At 42.5% G+C, this 26,345-nt stretch overlaps 1 protein-coding gene across 1 annotated transcript in view; it reads left to right on the forward strand.

Moving 5' to 3' along the window:
- Window positions 1–26,345, forward strand: part of LOC120054087 (SLIT-ROBO Rho GTPase-activating protein 1-like) — a 159,612-nt gene that overhangs the window by 59,927 nt on the left and 73,340 nt on the right. Inside the window, exons 2-3 of the mRNA XM_039001469.1 lie at window positions 1,875–2,070; window positions 16,083–16,245. Of these exons, the coding sequence (XP_038857397.1) occupies window positions 1,875–2,070; window positions 16,083–16,245 (359 nt within the window). The remainder of the gene's footprint in view (window positions 1–1,874; window positions 2,071–16,082; window positions 16,246–26,345) is intronic.

Raw genomic sequence — 26,345 nt, forward strand, 5'->3', positions numbered from 1 at the left:
AATGGAAAGCTGGGATCCTCCTCTTAACAAAGGCCCTCTTTCCCCGCAACAGCTTGTCAGAATGCATGTTTCCCTCCCTATGGCACTACTAACTTGAATGCTCCTCTCCCGCACAGAAAGGCGAGTAGGTAAATAGATAACTATTCTGCTATGTGGTAGTCAGATTTTTCTATTCATTACTCATTTTGTTTGGAGAGGAAAAGTAAATGTGGAATGTTCTAGTATCTTCAAACTGCACCTCGGCAGAAATATTCACAAAGCTCCGGTCTCTCTTCATTGTGTGCTTGTAAACAAACGCCACGTGACTGGGGATTACCAGTAAAGTTCATAATGAAACATTTTGACAGGTGAAATGAAGAATGAAATATTCTTAATCTAAAGTATCGCACAAGTTGACTTTAACTATCTACTTAAAAAGTAGCGACACATATTCAAATGTAGAAAAAACTTCAGAAATAGTATTGATGGTATTGAAAAACCATCCCGTGGCTATTTCCAGCCCTACAGTCTGGTCATAGAGTATCAAGTTGTGTTGGACTGATGTTCAAGACTGTTGTGTGAACTGGTGAGGTGTGTTTTGTGGTATTAGACAGTTTGTCAGTATAGTAGTTTCATGCTGGCTGACTACTAAAACCATAACCTCCAGAGACATTGACAGTGATTTTTGGTCTGACTTTCATCATTGAGTTTCTCCTTTTTACAGGAGCTCGTCTCCAAAACACATCCACCCCAGACTCCAGTCCCGATTAGGCATATCCGGTGTGAATACACACACTTGACGAGTATGACAGGCCTTAACTGCAATCAGCGTGTTTGCGCTATACTTCATGTAATAGGGCCAGTTCATTTTGGAGGGTTTTCCTTGTGTGGGATTAAAGCCGATGATGCCCATATGATAGTCTTGGCCAGAGTCGATTTCCACTGGATTCTCAATGCTATACAATCTGATAGATTTGTTGAGGCTTAAGCCGCCACGTTGCTAGAGATAAGACGTGATTTCGTGTCAGGAATTAATTAGAAAATGCGTTTCTTATAGAACAACTCTGTTTCTATGTAATGTTCTGAAGTTTTGACAGCAGGGCTAAGCAGCAGCAGTTACAATGGCCTCTAGTTAGCTACTTACCATGCAATTCCTCTTGGCGTTTGTGACGGGGCACAAGGCCCCGGGATTTTTCATTACAGCAACATCATTTTGTGGCCTCTATTGGAATTTTGTGTGTATTTTAAATCACCTCATGCATCCGTTTCCTTTCATAGTGGCGATGTCAAGCCCTGGTACCTCATGACAAATCCATTATACATAGCCAGGGTCACACAGCCATCACAGGACACTGTGTGTTCACTCACACATACCATTACGGTAGGGGGATGTAGCCTACAGTAGTGGCTGGTGTACATTTTAATGACAAACATTCCCATTGACTGGTGAGATATCTCATGCTGGAGGGTAATTTAGCTCCATATGCAGCCTGGTTAAGACAAGCCTCCTGTCTCTCTCCTGTTTCCCTGCTGGTGAATGTGGCGTGCAGTCAACCAGTAGCACTAGTGAAGACCCTGGCGTTTCCCGGCAGGATGTCAAGAAAGCATGTCCGTGCTCCATCTCAGTGGGTGATTGATTAGTAACAGGGCTAATTCATTCTATAGTGGCTTTAATGAACCACCTGAGACCAGCGCAGCCAACCTCCTCTCACAATGCACCTATTTGTGCTTCGTGATCACTTCCCCCTTTATATATGTCATTAGACTATGGGCTGGTGTTGACTACGGAGACATTTCTGACCTGTCTGCTGTGTGAGTTTCTAAGAGTTACATACCGCTGACTTGTGTGTAGTTGTAAATATCAATCTGACATAGTTGTGTCTGTCTGTTCTCAGAGATCCGTGCCCAGCTGGTGGAGCAGCAGAAATGCCTGGACCAGCAGACAGAGATGAGGGTGCAGCTCCTCCAGGACCTGCAGGACTTCTTCAGGAAGAAGTCAGAGATCGAGATGGAGTACTCCAGGAACCTGGAGAAACTGGCTGAGCGCTTCATGGCTAAGACGCGGAGCACCAAGGACCACCAGCAGTACAAGTAAGTACCAGTGTCTTGTCTGTGTCTGACTTTGGGTCTGTGTACCTGGGTCTAGGTCTGAGTGTTTTTCTGTCGGTCTATGCATTTTTCCTGAAGAAGTTAAGTCACTGCATGGAACAGTGTCTCTGTCTGAAATATGCCTCTCTCTGGTTCAGTGTTCATGAATACCTGTTGCATTAGGCAACCAAAATCAACTTCATATTTGATTATAATGTTGATGACATATCAATCTGGAAAATATATTCAAATGTTTTATTACAATGTTGATGAGGCGAATCAATCTGGTTTCTATTTACAGTCAGTCTGGGAAGACATACGCACAGCAGCCGTGCTCAATGATTCAATTTCCTATTTATTTCTCATTATCAAACTCCATCAATGAGACATTTTATTGTCATGTCACTCTACTCATTTCATCTCCTAAATTCGACGGCAGAAATCGATTTGGACTGCGGGCTTTCTTTACCAATTTTATTCATACTTTTAAAATGTGTGTTCCCAATATGAATACATTTACATGAATTATTGAAAGGAAATATCCTGTGAAGGCAGACTGTTACACCAGGGGCTCCAGCGATAAATATCCCAAACTATTTTACCCCTCTCAGCCGATTCTGCATAATGTCCCTTTGTTCTTCTGTAGCTCATCTGGGTAGCAGTGGTAGCCCTATATTTAAAACACTTTCCCCATCTAGCCTCACAATTCAAACCGTCACCCTCTGTCAATGTGCATATGGTATTTCCAGCACAGTGTACTGTGACTTATGGAACTGGAGAAACTCCAATGAAGTAACTAATACCTCCCTAGAATGGGTATAGATTTTGAGTTGTTAAAAATGTAAAAAAATGGACATCAGATTCATGACTGCTCCCAGATCCACAGTACAGAATACATGGAATGGTGAAAGGACTCCTAGTGTTACAATCATTCTTGTGGAGAATAACCTAACCAGCTTGGTCCATGTCTACAGTGAGTTGGTCTGTCATTTCGATCTAACCACAAATGAGACCTGAAATGATGAAAGACACAATGTGGGAATCTCGCTCCAAATCAATTGAAATATGATCACGCTGTAAGAGAAGAAGTACTTCATCTCTCTCCCATAGCTTTACTTTCCTTACCCCTGTGTGGTACAACACAGACTGGCATGGATGTCATGGATGAGCCTTATTGGAATGTTGACACGCAGTCTCATCACGCTTTAGGAGACTGCTTATGGAAAAGACAGATATTGGCACATTGTTTGAACTTGCAGTAGGGACCAAAAATAACACGCCTGTTTGCCCTACTGTGTCTGGAAATATTCCTCTACGGAGTCTACTGGGCCTGTTAATGACTCTAGCAGCTGGGTGTGCAGAACCGGGAGGCTGAGGAGATTCCGACAGCGTGGCTTGTTAGCTGTGGTTTTCGAGTGATATAGTGTCTGGTCAGTTCATTCGCAGGGTAAACATTTGCACGGTGCCAAGCGAGCAGCATATTTCGGTGCTCTGTAAACGCGAGACATTTGAATAACAGTTTTAAGACTTGTATTCGTACAAACAAGGTTAATACAGAGGCGCTTCTGTATTCTCCACATTCTCCAGGTTGTTTTCTCTGGACCAATGTTTTATGTTGTGAGGATTGTAAAAGTGCACTTTCACTCAGACTTTGAGCTTTCTGGCCTCATGATAGTGCAGAGCCTCAGCCCAGCTTGGGCTGGCTGTGTGTGTAATAAGCTGAATTAGCATTAAAATTAGCGCATTAAATCACTGGCTAATTAGCTGGTGTTTCCGCACTGGAGAGCAGTGAATACTGACATGCTGCGTGCAGTTGGGCTGCTAAGTGCTACTGACTGAGGTGAGAATTAAGTCACAGATTTGAATGCAGTGTTCGTCAGATTTGACAGGGAGCCAAGTTATGTGTATTCGGTTTGTCGATGCCCAAATTGCAAAAATGTGAGGAAGTTAGAGAATTAAGGGTAGGATGCTTTGTACTAACCCTGATGTCTAGCCTCTGTTTTCTCTGAGGAGAAACTAGTCAGAGGAGCTGTGAGGAAGTTAGAGAATTAAGGGTAGGATGCTTTGTACTGACCCTGATGTCTAGCCTCTGTTTCCTCTGAGGAGAAACTAGTCAGAGGAGCTGTGAGGAAGTTAGAGAATTAAGGGTAGGATGCTTTGTACTAACCCTGATGTCTAGCCTCTGTTTCCTCTGAGGAGAAACTAGTCAGAGGAGCTGTGAGGAAGTTAGAGAATTAAGGGTAGGATGCTTTGTACTAACCCTGATGTCTAGCCTCTGTTTTCTCTGAGGAGAAACTAGTCAGAGGAGCTGTGAGGAAGTTAGAGAATTAAGGGTAGGATGCTTTGTACTAACCCTGATGTCTAGCCTCTGTTTCCTCTGAGGAGAAACTAGTCAGAGGAGCTGTGAGGAAGTTAGAGAATTAAGGGTAGGATGCTTTGTACTAACCCTGATGTCTAGCCTCTGTTTCCTCTGAGGAGAAACTAGTCAGAGGAGCTGTGAGGAAGTTAGAGAATTAAGGGTAGGATGCTTTGTACTGACCCTGATGTCTAGCCTCTGTTTCCTCTGAGGAGAAACTAGTCAGAGGAGCTGTGGTACATTTCAGTGTTCAGGACCAGGAATGCCTCGTCAGCCATATTTTTCTCCTTTATCGGGTTGCCTTCAGGAGTGAGAGAAAGTGAAAATACACTATTTGTGATACCTATGGAATTATTGCTACAGCACCTCAGTTGGCCCAGAATCAATCTTGCTTGGGCACAGCAGCAGTGGTAAGTGGTATAGGCACGTTCTGCAGCTTCTCTAAGCTCGCTGTGATGGATGAAAGTTGGTACTGAGGGACCAGCAGGAGGTGGAACTGGTATGAAACTACAGTCAAATACTATTTGAAAACATTTCAAAATACTTTATCTGGGCTTGATTGAGCTAGCCTGACACAGTGGAACCAATAGGATAGTTATACAACTGCAAACCCTGCCCCGCTGAACCCAGGTCTAGTAGATGATTCTACAGTCGGTATACACAGGACACAGGACATATTGTGTATGGGAATCACATCGCTGTATGTTGGGCATCCATCCCTTGACATTAAGCTCTGTGACTCACACTTATCGGTGATAATCTGTCAACATCATCCCACATATTGAATTATTCGGTGTGCCTAAGTTATTCCGAGTATTGCGTAATTTTCAAGCCTGTCCGCTTTCTACATCCCATTCTGCAGCACGGATGGGGCCGACAGCAATATCTGTTGGCCCCTTTATTACTGATGCTTAGATGGATAGGGTTTGGCTTAGTCAAATGGCTGTCACCTCTCGTGAGAAGTACAGTTCCCTCATCAAGCTCATTCAATCAACGGGCACAGTTTATTAGATCTGATTATCTGCACCGTTGATCAACCCTGATAACTAGACGTGTAATGAACAGAGTTTAATATTGCAGGAGGTGTATTGTTAGGGCGGGAGTTCTCTTTGCTAGAAAGTCAACCCTGATCATTACAAAAATAAAACCAATGGGACGGTTTATCCGCTAGCACCTCATTTTTTTTCTTCTCCTCTCTTGAGAACCAAACGGACAGTTTTTCCGTGTGGACAGTGATACTCTCTCCTCGCCGCTCCCCTCCACAGGAGACAGACACCCTGAGCACACAAGCCTCCAGCTGGATCAGCAGCTCTTTTGTCCACTGGCTTTCTCTTTTTTTTTTTTCCCCAGAATGCAGTGGGGAGAGGGCTACAACAGGCCACACAGCGGAGTAGCCAGAACCATGTCCCAGGGAGTGTCAGTCAGTCAGTTCACTGCTGCGGCAGCGCCATGGCTATTTGCAAAACGAACACATTATACACACACATTATGCAGTTCTGTTTGTTTAGAGAGTGCAAGAGGGATGGAAGGGAGAGAGCGATAATTGAATTATTTATGTAGCCACCCCTGAGAGGGAGTGACTTGAATAGACCAGATTTCTTTCCCCCATACAATAAAGCCAATCGGTTTAAGGGGGACTTTCATTCATGTTGATATGATTCAATAAATATACCCCCAAATAGTAGCTATCACTCCATTTTTGTAAATTCCACTTGCAATTGTCAAATACTCATATATGCCACATTTTTATCCAAAGCGACATAGTCATGCCATACATCCATTTTTCAAATGGGTGGACCCAGCATGACTCGAACCCACCATACTAGCTTTGGAAGCGCCATGCTCTACCAACTGAGCCACAGAAGACCAATTGCCTACAGTTGTACACTGAGCTCAGAACAGCCTCAATTCATCGGGGCGTGGACTCTACAAGGTATCGAAATCGTTCCACAGGGCTGTTGGTTCCAAGTTGACTCCAAGGCTTCCCCTTGATGCAGAGCTTGAAAAACCCAACAGCGTTACCTGGGAGGGCATAGGCCCACCCACTTGGGAGCCAGGACCCCCCGTGGCTGCGCCCCTGCCCAGTCATGTGAAATCCATAGATTAGGGCCTAATTAATTAATTTAAATTGACTGATTTCCTCATATGAACTGTAACTCAGTAAAATCATTGAAAGTTTTGCATATTGCATATATTTTTGCTCAGTATAATATGTAATGGAAAGAGGTTTTCCTAATGTTTTGTACACTCAGTGTATTGCCTCAATTGTCAGTCAATGAATTAAAATACTAACATTATAACCGTTTGCATTCCACCCAGAGAGAGACTGACATTAAAGCTAGTGATGCGGCTTATTAATGGGAAAAATCTTATGGTAGAGGCCCTAAAGGGATTTGCCATTTCAGATAGGGCCTCTGTTGATAAGTAAATAAGGTATTTCTGTCTTAAGTGTTCAGACTCAAAATTGAGCTCAGGTGCATCCTGTTTCCATTGATTATCCTTGAGATGTTTCTACAACTTGATTGGAGTCCACCTGTGTTAAATTCGATTGGACATGATTTGGGAAGGCAAACACCTGTCAGTAAAAGGCACATGACGGCACGCTTGGAGTTTGCCAAAAGGCACCTAAAGGACTCTCGGACCATGAGAAACCAGATTCTCTGGTCTGATGATACCAAGATTGAACTCTTTGGCCTGAATGCCAAGCGTCACGTCTGGAGGAAACCTGGCACCATCCCTACGGTGAAGCATGGTGGTAGCAGCATCATGCTGTGGGGATGTTTTTCAGCGGCAGGGACTGGGAGACTAGTCAGGATCGAGGGAAAGATTAAGGGAGAAATGTACAGAGATCCTTGATGAAAACCTGCTCAAGAGCGCTCTGGACCTCAGACTGGGGTGAAGGTTCATCTTCCATCAGGAAAACAACCCTAAGCACACAGCCAACACAATGCAGGGGTGGCTTCGGGACAAGTCTCTGAATGACCTTGAGTGGCCCAGCCAGAGCCCGGACTTGAACCCAATCGAACATCTCTGGAGAGACCTGAAAATAGCTGTGCGGCAACGCTCCCGATCCAACCTGACAGAGCTTGAGAGGATCTGCAGAGAAGAATGGGAGAAACTCCCCAAATATACAGTACCAGTCAAAAGTTTGGACACCTACTCATTCAAGGGTTTTTCTTTTTTTTTTACTATTGTCTACATTGTAGAATAATTGTGAAGGCATCAAAACTATGAAATAACACATGGAATCATGTAGTAACCCAAAAAAGTGTTAAACAAGTCAAAATATATTTTTGATTCTTCAAAGTAGACACCCTTTGCTTTGACCGCTTTGCACACTCTTGGCATTCACTCAACCAACTTCATGAGGTAGTCATCTGGAATGATTTTCCAACAGTCTTGAAGTTCCCACATATGCTGAGCACTTGTTGGCTGCTTTTCCTTCACTCTGCGGTCCAACTCATCCCAAACCATCTAAATTGGGTTGAGGTTGAGTGATTGTGGAGGCCAGGTCATCTGATGCAGCACTCCATCACTCTTCTTCTTGGTCAAATAGCCCTTACACAGCCTGGAGGAGTGTTTTGGGTCATTGTCCTGTTGAAAAACAAATGATCGTCCCACTAAGCGCAAACCAGTTGGGATGGCGTATTGCTGCAGAATGTAGGGGTAGCCATGCTGGTTAAGTGTACCTTTTTTTAAATTCTAAATAAATCAGTGACCTTGTCACCAGCAAAGCACCCTCACACCATCACCTCCATGCTTCACGGTGGGAACCACACATGCGGAGATCATCCGTTCACTTATTCTCCGTCTCACAAAGACACAGCGGTTGGAGACCAAATTTGGACTCATCAGACCGCAGGACAGATTTCCACCGCTCGTGTTTCTTGGCCCAAGCAAGTCTCTTCTTCTTATTGGTGTCCTTTAGTAGTGGTTTCTTTGCAGCAATTTGACCATGAAGGTCTGATTCACACAGTTGATGTTGAGATGTCTGTTACTTGAACTCTGAAGCATTTATTTGGGCTGCAAATTGAGGTGCAGTTAATTGCCTATTTCTGAGGCTGGTAAATCTAATGAGTGTATCCTCTGCAGCAGAGGTAACTCTGGGTCTTCCTTTCCTGTGGCGGTTCTCATGAGAGCCAGTTTCATCATAGCGCTTGATGGTTTTTGCGACTGCTCTTGAAGAAACTTTCAAAGTTCTTTTACATTTCTACATTGACTGACCTTCATGTCTTAAAGTAATGATGGACTGTTATTTCTCTTTACTTATTTGAGCTGTTCTTGCAATAATAATAACTTGGTCTTTTACCAAATAGGGCTATCTTCTGTATACCACCCCTACAGTACCTTGTCATGACACAACTGATTGGCTCAAATGCATTAAGAATTAAGAAGGAAAGAAATTCCAACTGTTCATTGAAATGCATTCCAGGTGACTACCTCATGAGCTGGTTGAGAGAATGCCAAGAGTGTCCAAGAGTAAGCTTGTAGCGTCATACCCAAGAAGACTCGAGGCTGTAATCGCTGCCAAAGGTGCTTCAACAAAATCCAGACTAAAGGGTCTGAATACTTATGTAAATGTGATTTTTCATTATTTTGCTTTATCATTATGGTGCATTGTGGGTAGATTGACAAAAAATAAAAACAATTGAATCCGTTTTAGAATAAGGATGTAATGTAACAACGTGGAAGAAGTCAAGGGGTCTGAATACTTTCTGAATGCACTGCATTGTCATGCATGCATGTATGTGAGAACACACACACACACACACCTGTATGCATACGTAAGCTCACTCTTAAACACACGCACACTCTCTCTCCTTCTTTCTCCTCTCCTCTGAGGCCCGTAGTTATCTCTCCCTCCTGTCTATACCTGTCTGTCTGACCTAATCCCTGCATTGTGGGAAAATTATGACATTGAGAGTTTCCTGCCATTTATGTAGGCTAGGTAGTAGAGTCCCTGAGGTCACTGCTGCCATGGCCCTCCCTACACACACGCACGCACGCACGCACGCAGGCAGGCAGGCAGGCAGGCAGGCAGGCAGGCAGGCAGGCAGGCAGGCAGGCAGGCGCGTGTCATTTGGTCCAGCAGGTTGTCTCATTAGCCAGCACACAGCCCCACTGTTTGGCCATTGATTTATTGGAATGGCTAGTGTTCATTCAATGGCTCCCTGTAGTGTTTCCATCTACACTAAGTCCTGCATTTGGAATAATGACCCCGTTTCCTCCATTCACGCTGACTTTTCGGAGACTGTAATTGTAAGTTCCCGTCTGTTCTTCATTGTATTGGATGTGTTGTACAGTCATAGCAAGGGCTGAAAGAATGCTGCGATGGTAATTTCAGCCCTTTTCTTTCAGCCTGCATCCCAAATTGCACCCTATTTACAATCCCTATATAGTGCAAAACGTTTGACCAGGGGCCTATATGAGTGCACTATATAGGGAACCATTTAGTGCACTGTCTGTATTCATGAGGAACTGGGCCGTGGCGTGCATGGTCTGGCGAATCGGGTCACTCCATTCACAGCGCCTGGGCCCCACTGTGCTGCTCTGTGCACTGAGGCGAGCCAGAGTGGGTCGGTCGGTTGGACACACACTAGTGCACAGAGCCCAGTTATATAACCCTCCGGTCACAGCTGATGTCCCATGCCCAAGCTCATTACAGTTAGAGACATGCCAATCACATACTCACATAGGCACGTACATACGCACACACAGAGATAGAATAGTACAAACACACTTTTTGTTGTTGTTGCAGGTGTTTATGTGAACTCATGAAAAATAAAGAGGAACACGCTGCACACTGCTGTTCAGGCTCCCAGGTGGTTTTATTTATAACAACGTTTAGACTCTTAGGTCTTCATCAGGCATCCATATCCCAGGTGGGGGTGGAAAGTCCTATATATATAGGGGCAGTGCTCAGTGACATCACTTCCTGTAACGGGAGGTAAAAATATATATCGGAATGTGATCAAATATTTAAGTCTTAAACCTTCTGTTGGTTTTTCCCAATGTAGGACAGACCACAAGGTCATTTCAACATGTAAACAACATTGGTGGGCATGCAGGTAATCAGGTCTTTGATGTTTAATCTTTGTCCTGTGCAGGGGTGGGTAAATGAGCCACATTTGTACGTAAAACTGCATTGAGCTCATTGGCCACGTGTAATCCCCCCCCCCTCCCACTGGACCTCCATGGAGGTTTCCCTTTTCTCTAGTGGGTAATCAGTTTTGACCACAATGTCTCCCTCATTTGGGGGTCTTTTAAGGAAACACGCCCACTTCTCACACAGACTCACCACTTGCTGACAAGCCTCGCCCTCCCATACACTCTAGGCTATATCCACGCACACACACGCAGAAACAGAGGAGAAATGAGAGATTGGCACTCCACTCCACTAAGGCAGAAGGGATTTACGGTAACTGCAGTCTTGACAGAGTGTGTGTGACGCTGTCCAGCAACAGTCCCTTCAGAAAGTATTACACCCCTTGACTCCTTACACATTTTGTTGTTACAGCTTGAATTTAATATTGATTACATTTAGATGTTTTTCACTGGCCTACACACTGTCCTAATAGATTTTTATTTATTTATATATTTTTACAAATGAATAAAAATGAAAAGTTTAAATGTCTTGAGTAAATACGTATTTAAGCCCTTTGTCATGGCAAGCCTAAATAAAGGAGTAAGAATGTGCTTAACAAGTCACATAAGTTGCATAGACTCACTCTGTAATAATAGTGTTTAACCTGATTTTTGAATGACTACCTCATCTCTGTACCCCACACATACAATTATCTGTAAGGTCCATCAGTCGAGCAGTGAATTTCAACCACAGATTCAACCACAAAGACCAGGGATGTTTTCCAATGCCTCGCAAAGAAGGGCACCTATTGGTAGATGTCTGTTTTTTATTTTCACCCATTGAATATTCCTTTGAGCATATTGGAGTAAATAATTATACTTTGGATGGTGTATCAATACACCCAGTCACTACAAAGATACAGGCGTCCTTCCTAACTCAGTTGCCGGCGTGGAAGGAAACTGCTCAGGGATTTCACCATGAGGCCAATGGTGACTTTAAACAGTTACAGAGTTAATGGCTGTGACAGGAGAAAACTGAGGATGGATCAACAACATTGTAGTTACTCCACAATAATAACCTAATTGACAGAGTGAAAAGAAGGAAGCCTATACAGAATACAAATATTTCAAAACATGCATCTTGTTTGCAACACGGTACTAAACTAATACTGCAAAAGATATGGTAAAGCAATTAACTTTTTCTCCTGAATACAAAGTGTTATGTTTGGGGCAAATCCAATACAATACATTACTGAGAACCACTCTCCATATTTTCAAGCATAGTGGTGGCTGCATCATGTTATGAGTATCTTGTAATCGTTAAGGACTGGGGATTTTTTCAGGATAAAAAAGAAATGAATGGAGCTAAGCACAGGCAAAGTCCTAGAGGGGAATGTGGTTGTCTTCTTTCTTCCAGACACTGGGAGATTCACCTTTCAACAGGACAATAACCTAAAACACAAGGCCAAATCTTCACTGGGGTTGCTATCCAAAAAAACAGTGAATGTTCCTGAGTGTCCGAGTTACATTTTTTACTTAAATCTGCTTGAAAATCAATGGCAAGACCTGAAAATGTTTGTCTAGCAATGATTAACAACTATTTTGACAGAACTTGAAGAATTTGTTTAATAATAATGCGCACCACCTGGATTCGGTCCAATGTAGCAACATTTGATTTAGTTTTTTTTTTTACATTGAATAAAGTAGAGACTCAGAGCTAAAAAATTGTATATTATAAACTGCAGTTGAGGAACAACGAGAAAGTAACTTTTGAAAAATGGCCTGTGAATGTTTTGGTACACCTACTGCAGAGGACTTGTCTAAACCTATTCAGCATCGTTCACACCTTCTTAAGCCTTCGCCTCACCCATCTCTTTAAGGATTCATAGTGTAGTAAACAACAAAGATTTCAAGCCTAAAGGTGGTGAAAGTAGTAGTAAAATGTTTTTATCTAGTCCTTGCCCAGTATCCTAATCTGACTTTGGTGCTACTCATGTTGTTCTTCACATTACCGTCTCTTGTAAACACACACTATATCAAATAAAATCAACGTTTATTTGTCACATGCACAGGATACAGAAGGTGTAAACAGTACAGTGAAATGGTTACTTCCATAGTGGAGTCTTTAGTTTAGACATGTAGCTAGCTAAACAATGAACCATAATCCCAACTCTAATGCCGCTTTCAAAACAACTGCGAACTCTGGAGAAAAAAAAAAAACTTGGACTGGGAAAAATCGATTTGAACCGATCCAACTCAGAATTCCAACTCTGGAACTTGGGCCTCTTTCTTGAGCTCCTACATAGATCATGCACCTAACGTTAGCTAGCTAGCTAACAGTATGCTTTAACTTGCAATAAAAACACCTTTCTGACAAAATTAGAAACATATAATATCTGAAAATGTAGCTAGCTAGACTCTTACCTGTATACATGGATGAACGCGGATGCCATGGTTGCCCTTTAGTTTAAAGATGTAATCCAGAGACAGGTGTTTTATACATCAATCTTCTTTCTGTGTTCTCTTTTTTGGGCTCACTGCATTTGGCAATCCTCTCTCTGCTTCCACCGGGCATTCCACTGATTTCAAAACTTGGTCAACTTCTTCCGTGACAACGACACCGTTTCTTCACCAACATTGTTATCAGAAGACGCTATATTGTCTGGTTCAATTAAAATATTTTTACCTAAATCAGGGATTTACTCATTGTTTGATTCGTTTTCCGAGAAAATCAACAGCACGATCATCCTCCAGAAAGTAGTCCTTCACAACATTTTCCCACTGAGCTTTCAAAAAAAGACGTGGTAGACAGGATTATCCACACATACTTGGCAGCTCATGTTATAGACAGAAGCAAGCTACATGGAAGACCAATCAGAAGTCATCTCTCGGCATGTCCTGCCCATCCATTATCTCAGCCGATCATGGCTAGCGGGAAGGTTAGCGTGGCAAAACTAACTATGCTCGTTATTTAACAATTTCATTCTGATTTACAGATGGCATACAAGTTTAAGGCACATGAAAGTGCACATGTTCCAGAAGGCATTTCTCTCAAAACGTATGAAAAAAATGACATTCAAATGTTTCTCCTGTGAAGTAGTGACGTGCGACATACGCCTAGTTTCTTGAAACGAGTCATAAATGTTGCACAATCCAGGTGTGCAAAGAGACTTACCCAGAAAGACTCACAGCTGTAATCGCTGCCAACCGTGATTCTAACATATATTGACTCAGGCGTTTGAATACTTATCTAATCAAGATATGTTGATTTTTTTGGGGGGGGGTATTTTTACAAATGTCAATTTTTTTCTTAAGTTTTGACATTTAAAGTACTTTGTGTAGATCCTCCACACAAAAAATCGTATTATATTAATAATAATTGAATCTATTTTAGTCCCACTTTGTAACAGCAAAATGTGGAAGAAGTCGAGGGGTGTGAATACTTTGTGAATACTTTCTGAAGTCACTGTAACTTTCTTCTTGGTAACTTCCCTCTGAATGCAGGCCTGTATATGTTGCCCCCACGCTCCACTTTTAGCTAAATTGGATAATTCCTTATTTTACATCGTCTATGAAAAATGGTCTTGCGTTTAGCCGGGATGTTTTTCATTTCCAGTCCTGTCTTTTGTCACATGCACCATTTCCTGTTTTCCAAGAGAGGGAGAGACAATGTTTCAGGTCTGTGGTCCGGAATGTTTTGCCCACTGTCTGTCAGGAGAAAAACATCTGCTCTTCCAGCAGCTATCATCATAGAGTTATGTAGTTAAGGGCTGCAGCATGGGTCGTGGGCCAGGGCCAATGTACAAAGTTTCACCTGTTGCGTTGACAAATGCTGGTGTGCTTGCCTGTCTTTGACTGACATTCGGGGGGAAGCCCTTCCAGAGTTCTAGAGGAGAGCTTCCATATGGTTCCTCCCTGCTGGCCCTAAAGCCTCAGGCCCTGGCCTCTCTTCTGGCCTCCTGCCTTCCCTTGGCTAGCTCCATAGCAGGAGGAATGTTTTAGATTCAACGGAGTCAGCCTGCTGCAGGCCGCTGCTTATGCACAGCCGTGGCTCACTCTGTGTCTGTCTCTCTCGCTCTCTCGCTCTCTCTCAGGCCTGGACTATATCCCGCAGTATGCGGACAGGCAGGCGCACTAGAGGGGAAACGCCTCTCCTCCCCTCTCTCTCTCTTCCTGTCTTGTCTCTTGTAATGCACTATTCCAAAACTTTACTACATGTAACGTACCGTCTCTAACAAATGATCTTACAAGGAAGTCTCGAGTCTCCTCAGCTTACTTGTGGAGGGCGCTCTCCCCTGTTGCGAGAAGTCCGGTCCACTCAGAACATCGCTCCTCCGGCTATGCCCCAGAAATGTCGTTGATACAAACTCTCCTTCAGGCGCAGTATGCACTCGGTGCTGATTATATAGAGTGCATGCTATTATATAGGGCATTCATCACCAGGGGAGGGCTGTGGAAGAAACATCCCTACTAGCTATTACTTTTATGATGGGACTTGATCCACTTTAGGAAGTCTTAAAACATCTCGCTAGATGAGGACAGTTAGGCAGACAGGATAGACCTGTCAGGTAGGTGAGACCTTGATCTCTAAGCACAGATTGCAAAGACAGCCAGGCGAGGACACACGCATGCACACACACATACATGTGCGCACAGGCATACTCGCTCACTCTGTCTCTCAGGGAGCATGAATACATCCCTACATGTCCCCGCCTCTCCTTGTGCCTGTCTCTTGTTTCTCTCTCTGTGTGATTAGCAGTGATATGTATCATGAATAAGTTACACGTAACCCAAACCGGCTGCGCGCGTGCGCTATCGTGCATACATTTATTCTGTACCCCCACACCAAACGAGATCACGACACGCAGGTTAAAATATCAAACCAAACTCTGAACCAATGACATTAATTTGTGGACAGGTCTCAAAGCATTAAACATGTATGGCAATTTAGCTAGTTAGCTTGTACTTGCTAGCTAATTTGTCCTATTTAGCTAGCTTGCTGTTGCTAGCTAATTTGTTCTGGGGTATAAACATTGAGTTGTTATTTTACCTGAAATCACAAGGTCCTCTACTCCGACAAATTAATCCACACATAAAACGGCCAACCAAATCGTTTCTAGTCACCTCTCCTCCTTCCAGGCTTTTTCATCTTTGAACTTATATGGTGATCGCATCTACACTTTCATAGTATTACCACGACTACCGGCAAAACAGTTCGTCTTTCAATCACCCACGTGGGTACCTGCTTCTATAAACCAATGAGGAGTGTGGAGAGGCAGGACTTTCAGCGCGATCTGCATCAGAAATAGGAACGACTTCTATTTTAGCCCTTGGCAACGCAGACGCTTGTTGGCGCAGACGCTTTGTATGAATGAACCTGAGCAGTCAGGGGAAGCTGTTTCTGTAAGGAGGTCAGCCATATTCATTAGGGCACTCCGTAGCAAAACGTTTTGCAACGAAAAATGTCAATGAGCAGTTTAGTCCATCCCCGTTTTGGTCTGTTTTCATATGTTTTGGTGTCTAAGGAATACAACCCAGTTGATTGATAGTGCTGCCTTGCTGTGTCCCCCTATAGGAAGGACCAGAACCTGCTGTCACCGGTCAACTGCTGGTACCTGCTGCTGAACCAGGTGAGGAGGGAGAGCAAGGACCACGCCACCCTCAGTGACATCTACCTGAACAACGTCATCATGCGCTTCATGCAGATCAGCGAGGACTCCACACGCCTGCTCAAAAAGGTAAGCTCTTCTGTAGAGGTAAGAGCTCAGACGAGGTGAGATCCCACTGATCTGACGGAAGTCGTTCCTTGTCTTGAATTGATCAGGGAAAACTCTGGTACCTCGTTATATTGGATAAATCCTTGGCTCATTCACATAGTCAGGAAAAAACTCTGGGCCCTGCTGCTAATGATACGTCTATCATCCTACAGCCTTAAAGCGGCGATCGGCAGTTAAAATAATAACAAAACAGACTCCCTGCTCTTGTTTTGGTAAAAAGCTGAGGGATGGGGCTGGAGAAATGTAACCCCTCTCAAATTCATGGACAAAGCTATGGATGCACTGACTGATCATCCATAATACAAAAATTACAGTTTTATCTATGTTTTGAGGCTATATAGTGTTTGTTTACATTGGCTTTGTTTACAAACATTGGAGTAAGAAAGTTTATATGTTGGGTTCTCGTGGAGTGTGACAGTTGAACTAAGCTCATGAGGCATTTATAAGTTATATTCTTCAAGAATCAATGGATATATATCATTCATTTATAAGTCCAACAATACATGTAGCAACTGCTGATTGCCCTTTTTAAATAAACCAGGCACTGGACTGCACTCAGATTTGATGTCTGGCTGAATGTAGATTTAACGTATTACATTACAAGTTGTGTTTGAGGACATCTTGATAGCAGGTCATTTATTGGGTTGTGGTTTAGTTCTGTGAACTTCTATGCTGAGAGAGAAGAACCCTCTTCTCTACACAGGCCTGATCATACGACTAAACGCCCTATCTAACTCTCCCATCCGAAGTCGGTCGCCTCGTGACCGAAACCCTGTTAATACTGCCGCCGCCTGTTTCACTCGGACCACTCCCTACCAGATTATGAGCTCTCCTATGCACTAGGAGTCACATGAACCGACCACAGTCCGGGAAATGACAAACCAGAGGCTGTTTCAGTGGGGTGCTTTGCGTCAACGTTTTTGCCTTTTTCTCTCTCTTTTGCTGCGGGTTCTTTAGATTCGTCTGCTAGATGGAGACAGAAAAAAATAGTTATTTTATTCATCTTAAAGTCATTATTGTCTCGATGTTGGTGGTTTCTTCTGGCTTGTACAGAGGAGTGGTCTGCTCTGCACCCCACCCCCACCCTCTGCTCGAACAACTGCAACACACACAGGAAGTTAAGGCAGTAATTTCCCTTTGATAGCAGTTAGAGGCTCCTGGTTTACTAATGGGCCAGATGTGAAGCTGGAGCGGAGTGGTTTGTCAGATGTTTCTTTCTCCCCCCGACTCAATCCACATTAGTAGTCTGTCATTTTAAACATCAGTAAACTCATCAATGTGTTACCAATGATATGTATTCATTTTTAGGTGTTTCGATCAAGACGATATAATGTATGCCATTTAGTTCATAGCATCCCTCATATAAAGAGGTTTGCATTGACATTACACACAGTTCATGTTTCCCCTCATGTACCAACTCTCCTTATTGCTCCACCAATTTGTTGTTGGTTGGCCTTGAGCACAACAGGCAACGACCTGCAGTTACAGTAAGTATTCAGTGACTGTGTGAGTGTGTGTGTGTGTTTGTGTCTCCCCTCTGGCTCGTATAGTGACGTTTGGCAGCCAGGGGCCAAACCAAACGGCATCCCCCTAGTGGGGTGCAGTCTGTCACAGAGGAGCAGAGACACCCCTGCCCTCTAATTAGTACATCCCATTGTCTTTGATCTCCGCTGAGCTCCAGTAATGATAGACAAACACCAGGGGAGGCCCCCCAGTTACAACAGTCAGTACAGGTCGTCTTGTTTTAACTCGAGACAGATGCTGTTTTGTCATCCTGACATCAAAGAGCAGTGTTTTTATATTTCCAAATTCTTATGTTTTCTAACTTTTTAAAGTTATGAGTTGAATCAGTATAGGACCTTAAATGACATATCCTATCAGGCTTCAGCATGGTGGACCTTTGAAAATAGTCCGTTGATTTGTGTTCATGCCTTCGGCAGTAGTTGTTTTATTTATGAGTACTACTGTGGCCAAGTGGGTCTGAGCTCTCTGTGCTGCGGGCGCTCATGTTTTACCGTTGTTATTGAAAGTCACAGCTTACCTCGAATTGTGTCTTTGTTCGATGGCGAAACCTCTAAATACGAGTCTTGTCACGCAGTCCATTGATTGTCGGGCAGGTCTTATCACATGTATTCTCTTCATCATTCATACAACTGGTTCTTTGTTTTACTCAGTCATTTTTTTATTTATGGAGGTCACATTCTGGTGGAACTGTGAGAACCCAAGGCTTGAAATCCTTAGCTGTATGGCGGAAGGAAGGTATTAGTTAATCTAGTTCCTACATTGCAAATTGATTCGCTACAGTGGTAGGTACGAAGGAGGGTGAGGGAAACATGAAACTGCACCAGGTACTACTGAATTGGTCTTGGCATTTGATCAAGCGGAGTGCAATGTGTTTTAACACTTCATTTGGATTAGAGCTTGACAGTTTACTGCCTGGCTTGGTGGAGTCCATTACTAGACTACCTTCCTGGGCTGCTTCTGTATAGTACAATCAGGTCAACAATTATTGGCACCCTTGATAAAGATGAGAAAAAAAGACTGCATACAATAAATAATACAAATACTGAGCTATATTGTATGCAACAAAAAAAGGGGGAAATTAGTATTTTTAAACTAAGAAAATTGCTCAGTACCAGGACGTTTTAGCCAAGAACCTGGTTGCTTCTGCCAGGAGGCTGAAACTTGGATTATTCGTATAAGAAGTGGATCTTATACTAAAGTGGATCTTTCAGCAAGACAAAAAAAATATACATGTTTTATTGTCACCTTCACCAGAGAGGTGCAGTGAAATGTGGTGTTTTATAGGGTCATCAATAGTAGTACGGCACCCCTGGAGCAAATTGGGGTTAAGTGCCTTACTCAAGGGTAAAATCTACACAAATAAATGGTTAATTTACCAAAAATTAAACATTTTGCAATGGCTATCTGTCTCCTGTGGTTTGAATTGAAGGGTAGTCTATAAGCACAGACAAAGAATATTAAGGATCTGGAAAGACACTGCATGGAGGCATGGTCTAAGATCTCTCCCAATGTGGTCTCCAATCAATATAAAACATTTAACAAAAATGCTCAGTGCCATTATCCTTTTGAAGGGGAGGGTGCCGGAGTATTGAAAACGGGGGTGCCAATAGTTTTGACCCATTCTTTTTAAGAAAAATAATAATGACTTGTTAAACAAAGTCTCTTTGAGCAATTGTACTAGTATAAAATAATATTACATTTTTTTGGGGTGGGCATACAATATAGCTCAGTATTAGTATTTATTTTATACTGTCTTTTTTGCTCATCTTTATGGGTGGCAATCATTTTTGAGCTGACTGTGTAGGAGCCAATATGATTTGTGTAGGCTCTCACTAGAGTTCTGCCATATGGAGCAGTCATGCCCCTGGTGCACCACCCACCAGACATGGACCCTAGGAGTACGGTCCCTCTCTGGGGCCGGATTGATGTTGGAGGCAACGTGAAATCCATGCCCCCCCACACATGGCTTAGTGGATTCCAGTCTCTCCCAGTCTTCTCTCTCAGATGTGGTTAGCGTCACTCATAAACAGTACACTTAAAGGGGAAGCCCATTTGTGCTAGTCCTCTAATAAACTTGGCAACAGTAAACATGTCGTCCCCCACAAATGATGCAGCGTCTAACTTGGTCCAATCAGTGTAATTATGTAAATGCCGGATCTCTATGGTAAGACGCATCATTCAAGCAAGTTTCGTAAAAATGGGGAAAGTGCTTTCTGAGATATCACGTGTGAATAACGTACAAAAGTAAGTATGAACGAACGTACGGATGAATAGTCCCCTCCCCGATTTAATCGTGTGGGATAATTATCCGTATTGGAAAATCCCCAGTTGGCATTCCCCTTTTAAAGGCCTAGTGCAGTCAAAAACGTGATGTTCCTGTGTTTTATATACACTACCGTTCAAAGGTTTGGGGTCACTTAGAAATGTCCTTGTTTTTGAAAGAAATGCACAATTTTTGTCCAATAAAATAACATCAAATTGATCAGAAATATAGTGTAGACATTGTTAATGTAGTAAATGACTATTGTAGCTGGAAGCGGCTGATTTCCCCCAAAACATTTTTAATGGAATCTCTACATAGGTGTACAGAAACCCATTATCAGCAACCATCACTCCTGTGTTCCAATGGCACGTTGTTAGCTAATCCAAGTTTATCATTTTAAAATGCTGATTGATCATGGGGCGGCAGCGTAGCCTAGTGGTTAGAGCGTTGGACTAGTAACCGAAAGGTTGCAAGATTGAATCCCCGAGCTGACAAGGTACAAATCTGTCGTTCTGCCCCTGAACAAGGCAGTCATTGAAAATAAGAATTTGTTCTTAACTGACTTGCCTAGTTAAATAAAGGTAAAATAAATAAATAAAAACTTAGAAAACCTTTTGCAATTATGTTAGCACAGCTGAAAACTGTTGTTCTGATTTAAAGAACAAATACAACTGGCCTTCTTTAGACTAGTTGAGTATCTGGAGCATCAGCATTTGTGGGTTCGATTACAGGCTCAAAATGGCCAGAAACAAATACATTTCTTCTAAAACTCGTCAGTCTATTCATGTTCTGAGAAATGAAGTCCATTCCATGTGAGAAATTGCCAAGAAACTGAAGATCTCATACAACACGGTGTGAGTCCCTTGACAAAACAGCGCAAACTGGCCAATAAAAATAAAAGATTAAGATGAGCAAAAGAATACCGACACTGGACAGAGGAAGATTGGAAAAAAGTGTTATCAAACTAAGATTTGTCTGTCCATGTGTTTGGATCACAAAGAAGAACATTCGTGAGACGCAGAAAAAATGAAAAGATGCTGGAGGAGTGCTTGACGCCATTTGTCAAGCGTGGTGGAGGCAATGTAATGGTCTGGGGTTGCTTTGGTGGTTGTAAAGTGGTAGATTTGTACAGGGTAAAGGGGATCTTGAAGAAGGAAGGCTATCACTCCATTTTGCGACGCCATGCCATACCCTGTGGACGGCGCTTAATTGGAGCCAATTTCCTCCTACAACAGGACAATGACCCAAAGGACAGCTCCAAACTATGCAAGAACTATTTAGGGAAGAAGCAGTTAGCTGGTATTCTGTCTGTGCTGGCCACTCCATTATAGTCACCGGATCTCAACCCTATTGAGCTGTTGTGGGAGCAGCTTGACTGTATGGTACGTAAAAAAGTGCCAATCAAGCCAATCCAACTTGGGGGAGGTGCTTCAGGAAGCATGGGGTGAAATCTCTCCAGATTACCTCAACAAATTGATGACTAGAATGCCAAAGGTCTGCAAGGCTGTAATTGCTGCAAATGGAGGATTCTTTGACGAAAGCAAAGGACACAATTATTTCAATTCAAAATCATTATTTATAACCTTGTCAACTGCTTGACTATATTTTGTAACTCATTTCATGTAAGTTTTCATGGAAAACAAGGAAATGTCTAAGTGACATCAAACTTTTGAACAGTAGTTTGTATTTCCACACTGAGGTGGGAATAATACTGAAATTGTGAAAATGCTGATAATGCACTTTTAATGTAAGAGCTGTTTGAGAAGGCTGCCTGAAATTTCAGCGTGTTTTGATGGGATGAAGTTTTGGCCTGCATGGTGACAACACCAGGCGGTGTAATTTAATCGATCAATAACAAGTTTCAAACCTCTCTGCCAATAGCAGCTAGTTTTAAGTTACTGATCAATCCCATTAGGCTCTCTGTTAGGCCCCTCACTCAGACCACTCCAAGACAGTCCTTGATATTTGGATGAAAACTGCTGCATTGGTCTTTCAAATAAGAGAGGGCATAGCCTTTAAAGGTAGGTAGAATAAACATAACCAACCACGTGTAACACATGGATTTACATTAGAAAAAACATCAAAAGTCCCAATGCAAAGTTACACCTCACTTTTCAATTTTTCGAGTTTTTATTTAAAACTGATCAGAATTCTGAAGAATGTCGAAGTCATGCCGAAAAAACATTTGCGGGATGTGACTTAATATGGAGGACCTGAGAAGCCAGTCTATTATTCCCCATATTGTAAACTGCAACAGAAATAACTTCAAATGTATAACTTCATATTAAACTGTCTGACTCACGCAGGCTAACATAATGTTAGCAGGCTAGTTGGCTAGCAACATTGCAATGTATAATTTCAAATTAAACCAAATCGTTTGCGTTCATGACTACTTGTTTCAATACAATTTTCAGCCAACTTACAATAAATTCATAAAGTATTTGCTTGTAAGTTGCCTGAAAATTGTTTTGAAGCAAGTAGTCATGAGGGCAAATTATTTAGTTTAATGTGAAGTTATAGATTGCAATGTTGCTAGCCAACTAGCCTGCTAACATTATGTTAGCTCTGTGTGAGTCAGCCAGTTGTTATCCACACCTAGCGTACAGCTACATTAAAGTAAACCAAAGTTTTGGAAATACTTAACTTCATCTACCAGTTATCAAATAATTTTACCTGTCAAGTTGGTTATTTTAACCTGCTAGCTAGCCTAGCCAGCTAACTAGCCTAGCTAGCCAACCACCACTGTCGACATAGCTAAGTAGTAAGCCAGAGAAATAGTCTAGCATAGGCAGGAATCCACAGAACGCAACAAAAAGATCCATCAGATATAAAGTAGAGAGAGCGGAGACTTACCGGTTGACTACCAAAGTCAAAGAAAAGTGAGGCCGTTAGAGTTAGTCGGCTAGCTAATAGAATAGCGTTTTGAGGTAAATCCACATCGACTTTACCTATTTTATCTCCATCACTGCTGACACTCTTGATGTACCGGTAGGTCGGTGGGAAATAGAGGTCCGTCGATTCAACCTGACAAACCGTTCCGACTTTAAAGCTTGCTTGTCATTTTTGGGCCACAAATGAGTCATAACCCCATCCTTGTGGGTATTACTGCACCATGTGGGTATTACTGCACTAGCTACAAGCCACAGAAAACTACTACAACACTAACTCGCTCACTTTACTACAACTATCAAACGCACGGGAGAAGAGGAGTTGCAGTTTTTCCCATTGACTTACAGTTAAAGTCAGAAGTTTACATACACTTAGGTTGGAGTCATTAAAACTCCTTTTTTCAACCACTCCACAAATTTCTTGTTAACAAACTATAGTTTTGGCAAGTCGGTTAGGACATCAACTTTGTGCATGACACAAGTATTTTTCTAACAATTATTTACAGACAGATGATTTCACTTATAATTCACTGTATCACAATTCCAGTGGGTCAGAAGTTTACATACACTGTGGTCTGTGCCTTTTAAACAGCTTGGAGAATTCCAGAAACAGATGTCATGGCTTTAGAAGCTTCTGATAGGCTAATTGACATAATTTGAGTCAATTGGAGGTGTACCAGTGGATGTATTTCAAGGCCTACCTTCAAATTCAGTGCCTCTGCTTGACATCATGGGAAAATCAAAAGAAATCAGCAAAGACCTCAGAAAAAGGTTTGTAGACCTCCACAAGTCTGGTTCATCCTTGGGAGCAATTTCCAAATGCCTGAAGGTACCAAGTTCATCTGTACAAACAATAGTACGCAAGTATAAACACCATGGGACCACGCAGCCGTCATACCGCTCAGGAAGGAGACGCATTCTGTCTCCTAGAGATGAACGTACTTTGGTGCGAAAAGTGCAAATCAAGCCCAGAACAACAGCAAAGGACCTTGTGAAGATGCTGGAGGAAACGGGTACAAAAGTATCTATATTCACAGTTAAACGAGTCCTATATCGACGTAAAGGCCGCTCAGCAAGGAAGAAGCCACTGCACATGGGGACAAAGATTGTACTTTTTGGAGAAATGTCCTCTGGTCTGATGAAACAAAAATAGAACTGTTTGGCCATAATGACCATCGTTATGTTTGGAGGAAAAAGGGGGAAGCTTGCAAGCCGAAGAACACAATCCCAACCGTGAAGCACGGGGGTGGCAGCATCATGTTGTGGAGGTGCTTTGTTGCAGGAGGGATTGGTGCATTTCACAAAATAGATGGCGTCATGAGGCTGGAAAATTATGTGGATATATTGAAGCAACATCTTAAGACATCAGCCAGAAAGTTAAAGCTTGTTCGCAAATGGGTCTTCCAAATGAACAATGACCCCAAGCATACTTCCAAATTTGTGGCAAAATTGCTTAAGGACAACAAAGTCAAGTTATTGGAGTGGCATCACAAAGCCCTGACCTCAATCCTATAGAAAATGTGTGTGCAAAACTGAAAAATCATGTGCACGCAAGGATGCCTACAAACCTGACTCAGTTACACCAGCTCTGTCAGGAGATGGGCCAAAATTCACCCAACTTATTGTGGGAAGCTTATGGAAGGCTACCTGAAATGTTTGACCCAAGTTAAACTATTGAAAGGCAATGCTACCAAATACTAATTGAGTGTATGTAAACTTCTGACCCACTGGGAATGTGATGAAAGAAATAAAAGCTGAAATAAATCATTCTCTCTACTATTATTCTGACATTTCACATTGTTAAAATAAAGTGGTGATCCTAACTGACCTAAGACAGGGCATTTTTACTTGGATTAAATGTCAGGAATTGTGAAAAACTGAGTTTAAATGTATTTGGCTAAGGTGTAAACTTCCGACTTCAACTGTATATGGTTTCTTCTTTGTCGATGTACATGGTAGCTCATCAACGTCAACACTTGGTTTGGAATCTAATTACATGCTAGCATAGCTAGTAGCGAATGTTAGCCAGCTGGAACTAGCTACAGTAGGTAGCACTGGTTCTCCACATGATGTTAAGAAAAAGTGCCTTGTGGGTAGTTCCAAAGATATCTGGAAATAAGTTAATAAATATCTGAAAATGCAAAAACATAACTATGTTTGTAGTTATAGGTAACCAGATCATGACTACAACTAAGTTACTAAGTCTTTGACCACACTGTTACTTTGACTAAAAACTCATGCTTCCTACCCTTTTAAATTGAATCATAACATTCGTGGGCCCATAGGTTACAAAACGTACAGGCCGAGAGTGATTACGGCTCCGAGGCAAATTTTTTACAGTTATAATGAATCATTAAAGGATGGTTTTACATTTACATAATGGGTACCTGGAGGAAAATGGGGGAGGGTCATGCTTTTTCAAATTCAGTGAAATTGAAAAATAATTTTCAAGCATTCAGTAGGTTTAGGTAAAATATATTTTGCTGAAGGGAGGGCCATCCATTTTTATTTCGGAGAGGTCCGATTTTCTCCTTTTTAACCCTTATTATAATAAATGTTCACTCCATAAGTGAATGGTTTGTACTTCAGATGTTCCTCTCTGATTTACTGTGTCTTCAGTGGCCAGTGGAGTGGGTGAGGTGGCTGCTTCCTGTCAGAGGCCCTGCCCAGGTCACATAACTGGGGCATCTGCAGAGCCAGGAAATGGATGAGCTGTCGGATCCGTGCCCAAGCTCTCCTGAGAGGCCTTTTCATTGACCACTGGACCGCTTCCCAGTTCTCTCAATGGGAAAGGGCTAACAAGCGTTAGATCTAACAAGTTGACTGAGGTCCTCTTCTCTGAACGGAGGCTTCTAATGGCTCTTCCCAGGAGAGGAAGTGCGAGTAATTTCAGTGAAGATCTCACTTTGCAGCCCAATTCAGCTGTTGATAATGTTCATGAATACAGTTATGGACATAACAGCAACAACATTAAAGCACTATTCTCGGCCGAGAATGAACAACATAGACTTGTTCATTTATTTAGATTTGCAGCCTGCTTCACAAACTTGGGCAAGAGGAACGATCTCACCAGTCCATAACCTACCACAGGAGGTTGGTGGCACCTTAATTGGGGAGGACAGACTCGTGGGAACGGCTGGAGCGGAATCAGTGGAAAGGTATCAAATACGCCAAACACGTGGTTTCCATGTGTTTGATTCCATTCACTCCGTTCCAGCCATTATTATGAGCCGTCCTCCCTTCAGCAGCCTCAGCAACCTACCTGGCCCAAAACTCAGTGCCCCAACCAGCCTATAGATCCTGCCCTCCATTCTCTAAATGTGCGTGAGAGCACCCTAGCTTAAGCTTCGGTGACTTAGTTCTATTTATACAGGGCTAAGTCTATT

The sequence above is a fragment of the Salvelinus namaycush genome, chromosome 9 (genome assembly GCF_016432855.1).
Source record: "Salvelinus namaycush isolate Seneca chromosome 9, SaNama_1.0, whole genome shotgun sequence".
In the NCBI taxonomy this organism is placed as follows: domain Eukaryota; kingdom Metazoa; phylum Chordata; class Actinopteri; order Salmoniformes; family Salmonidae; genus Salvelinus; species Salvelinus namaycush.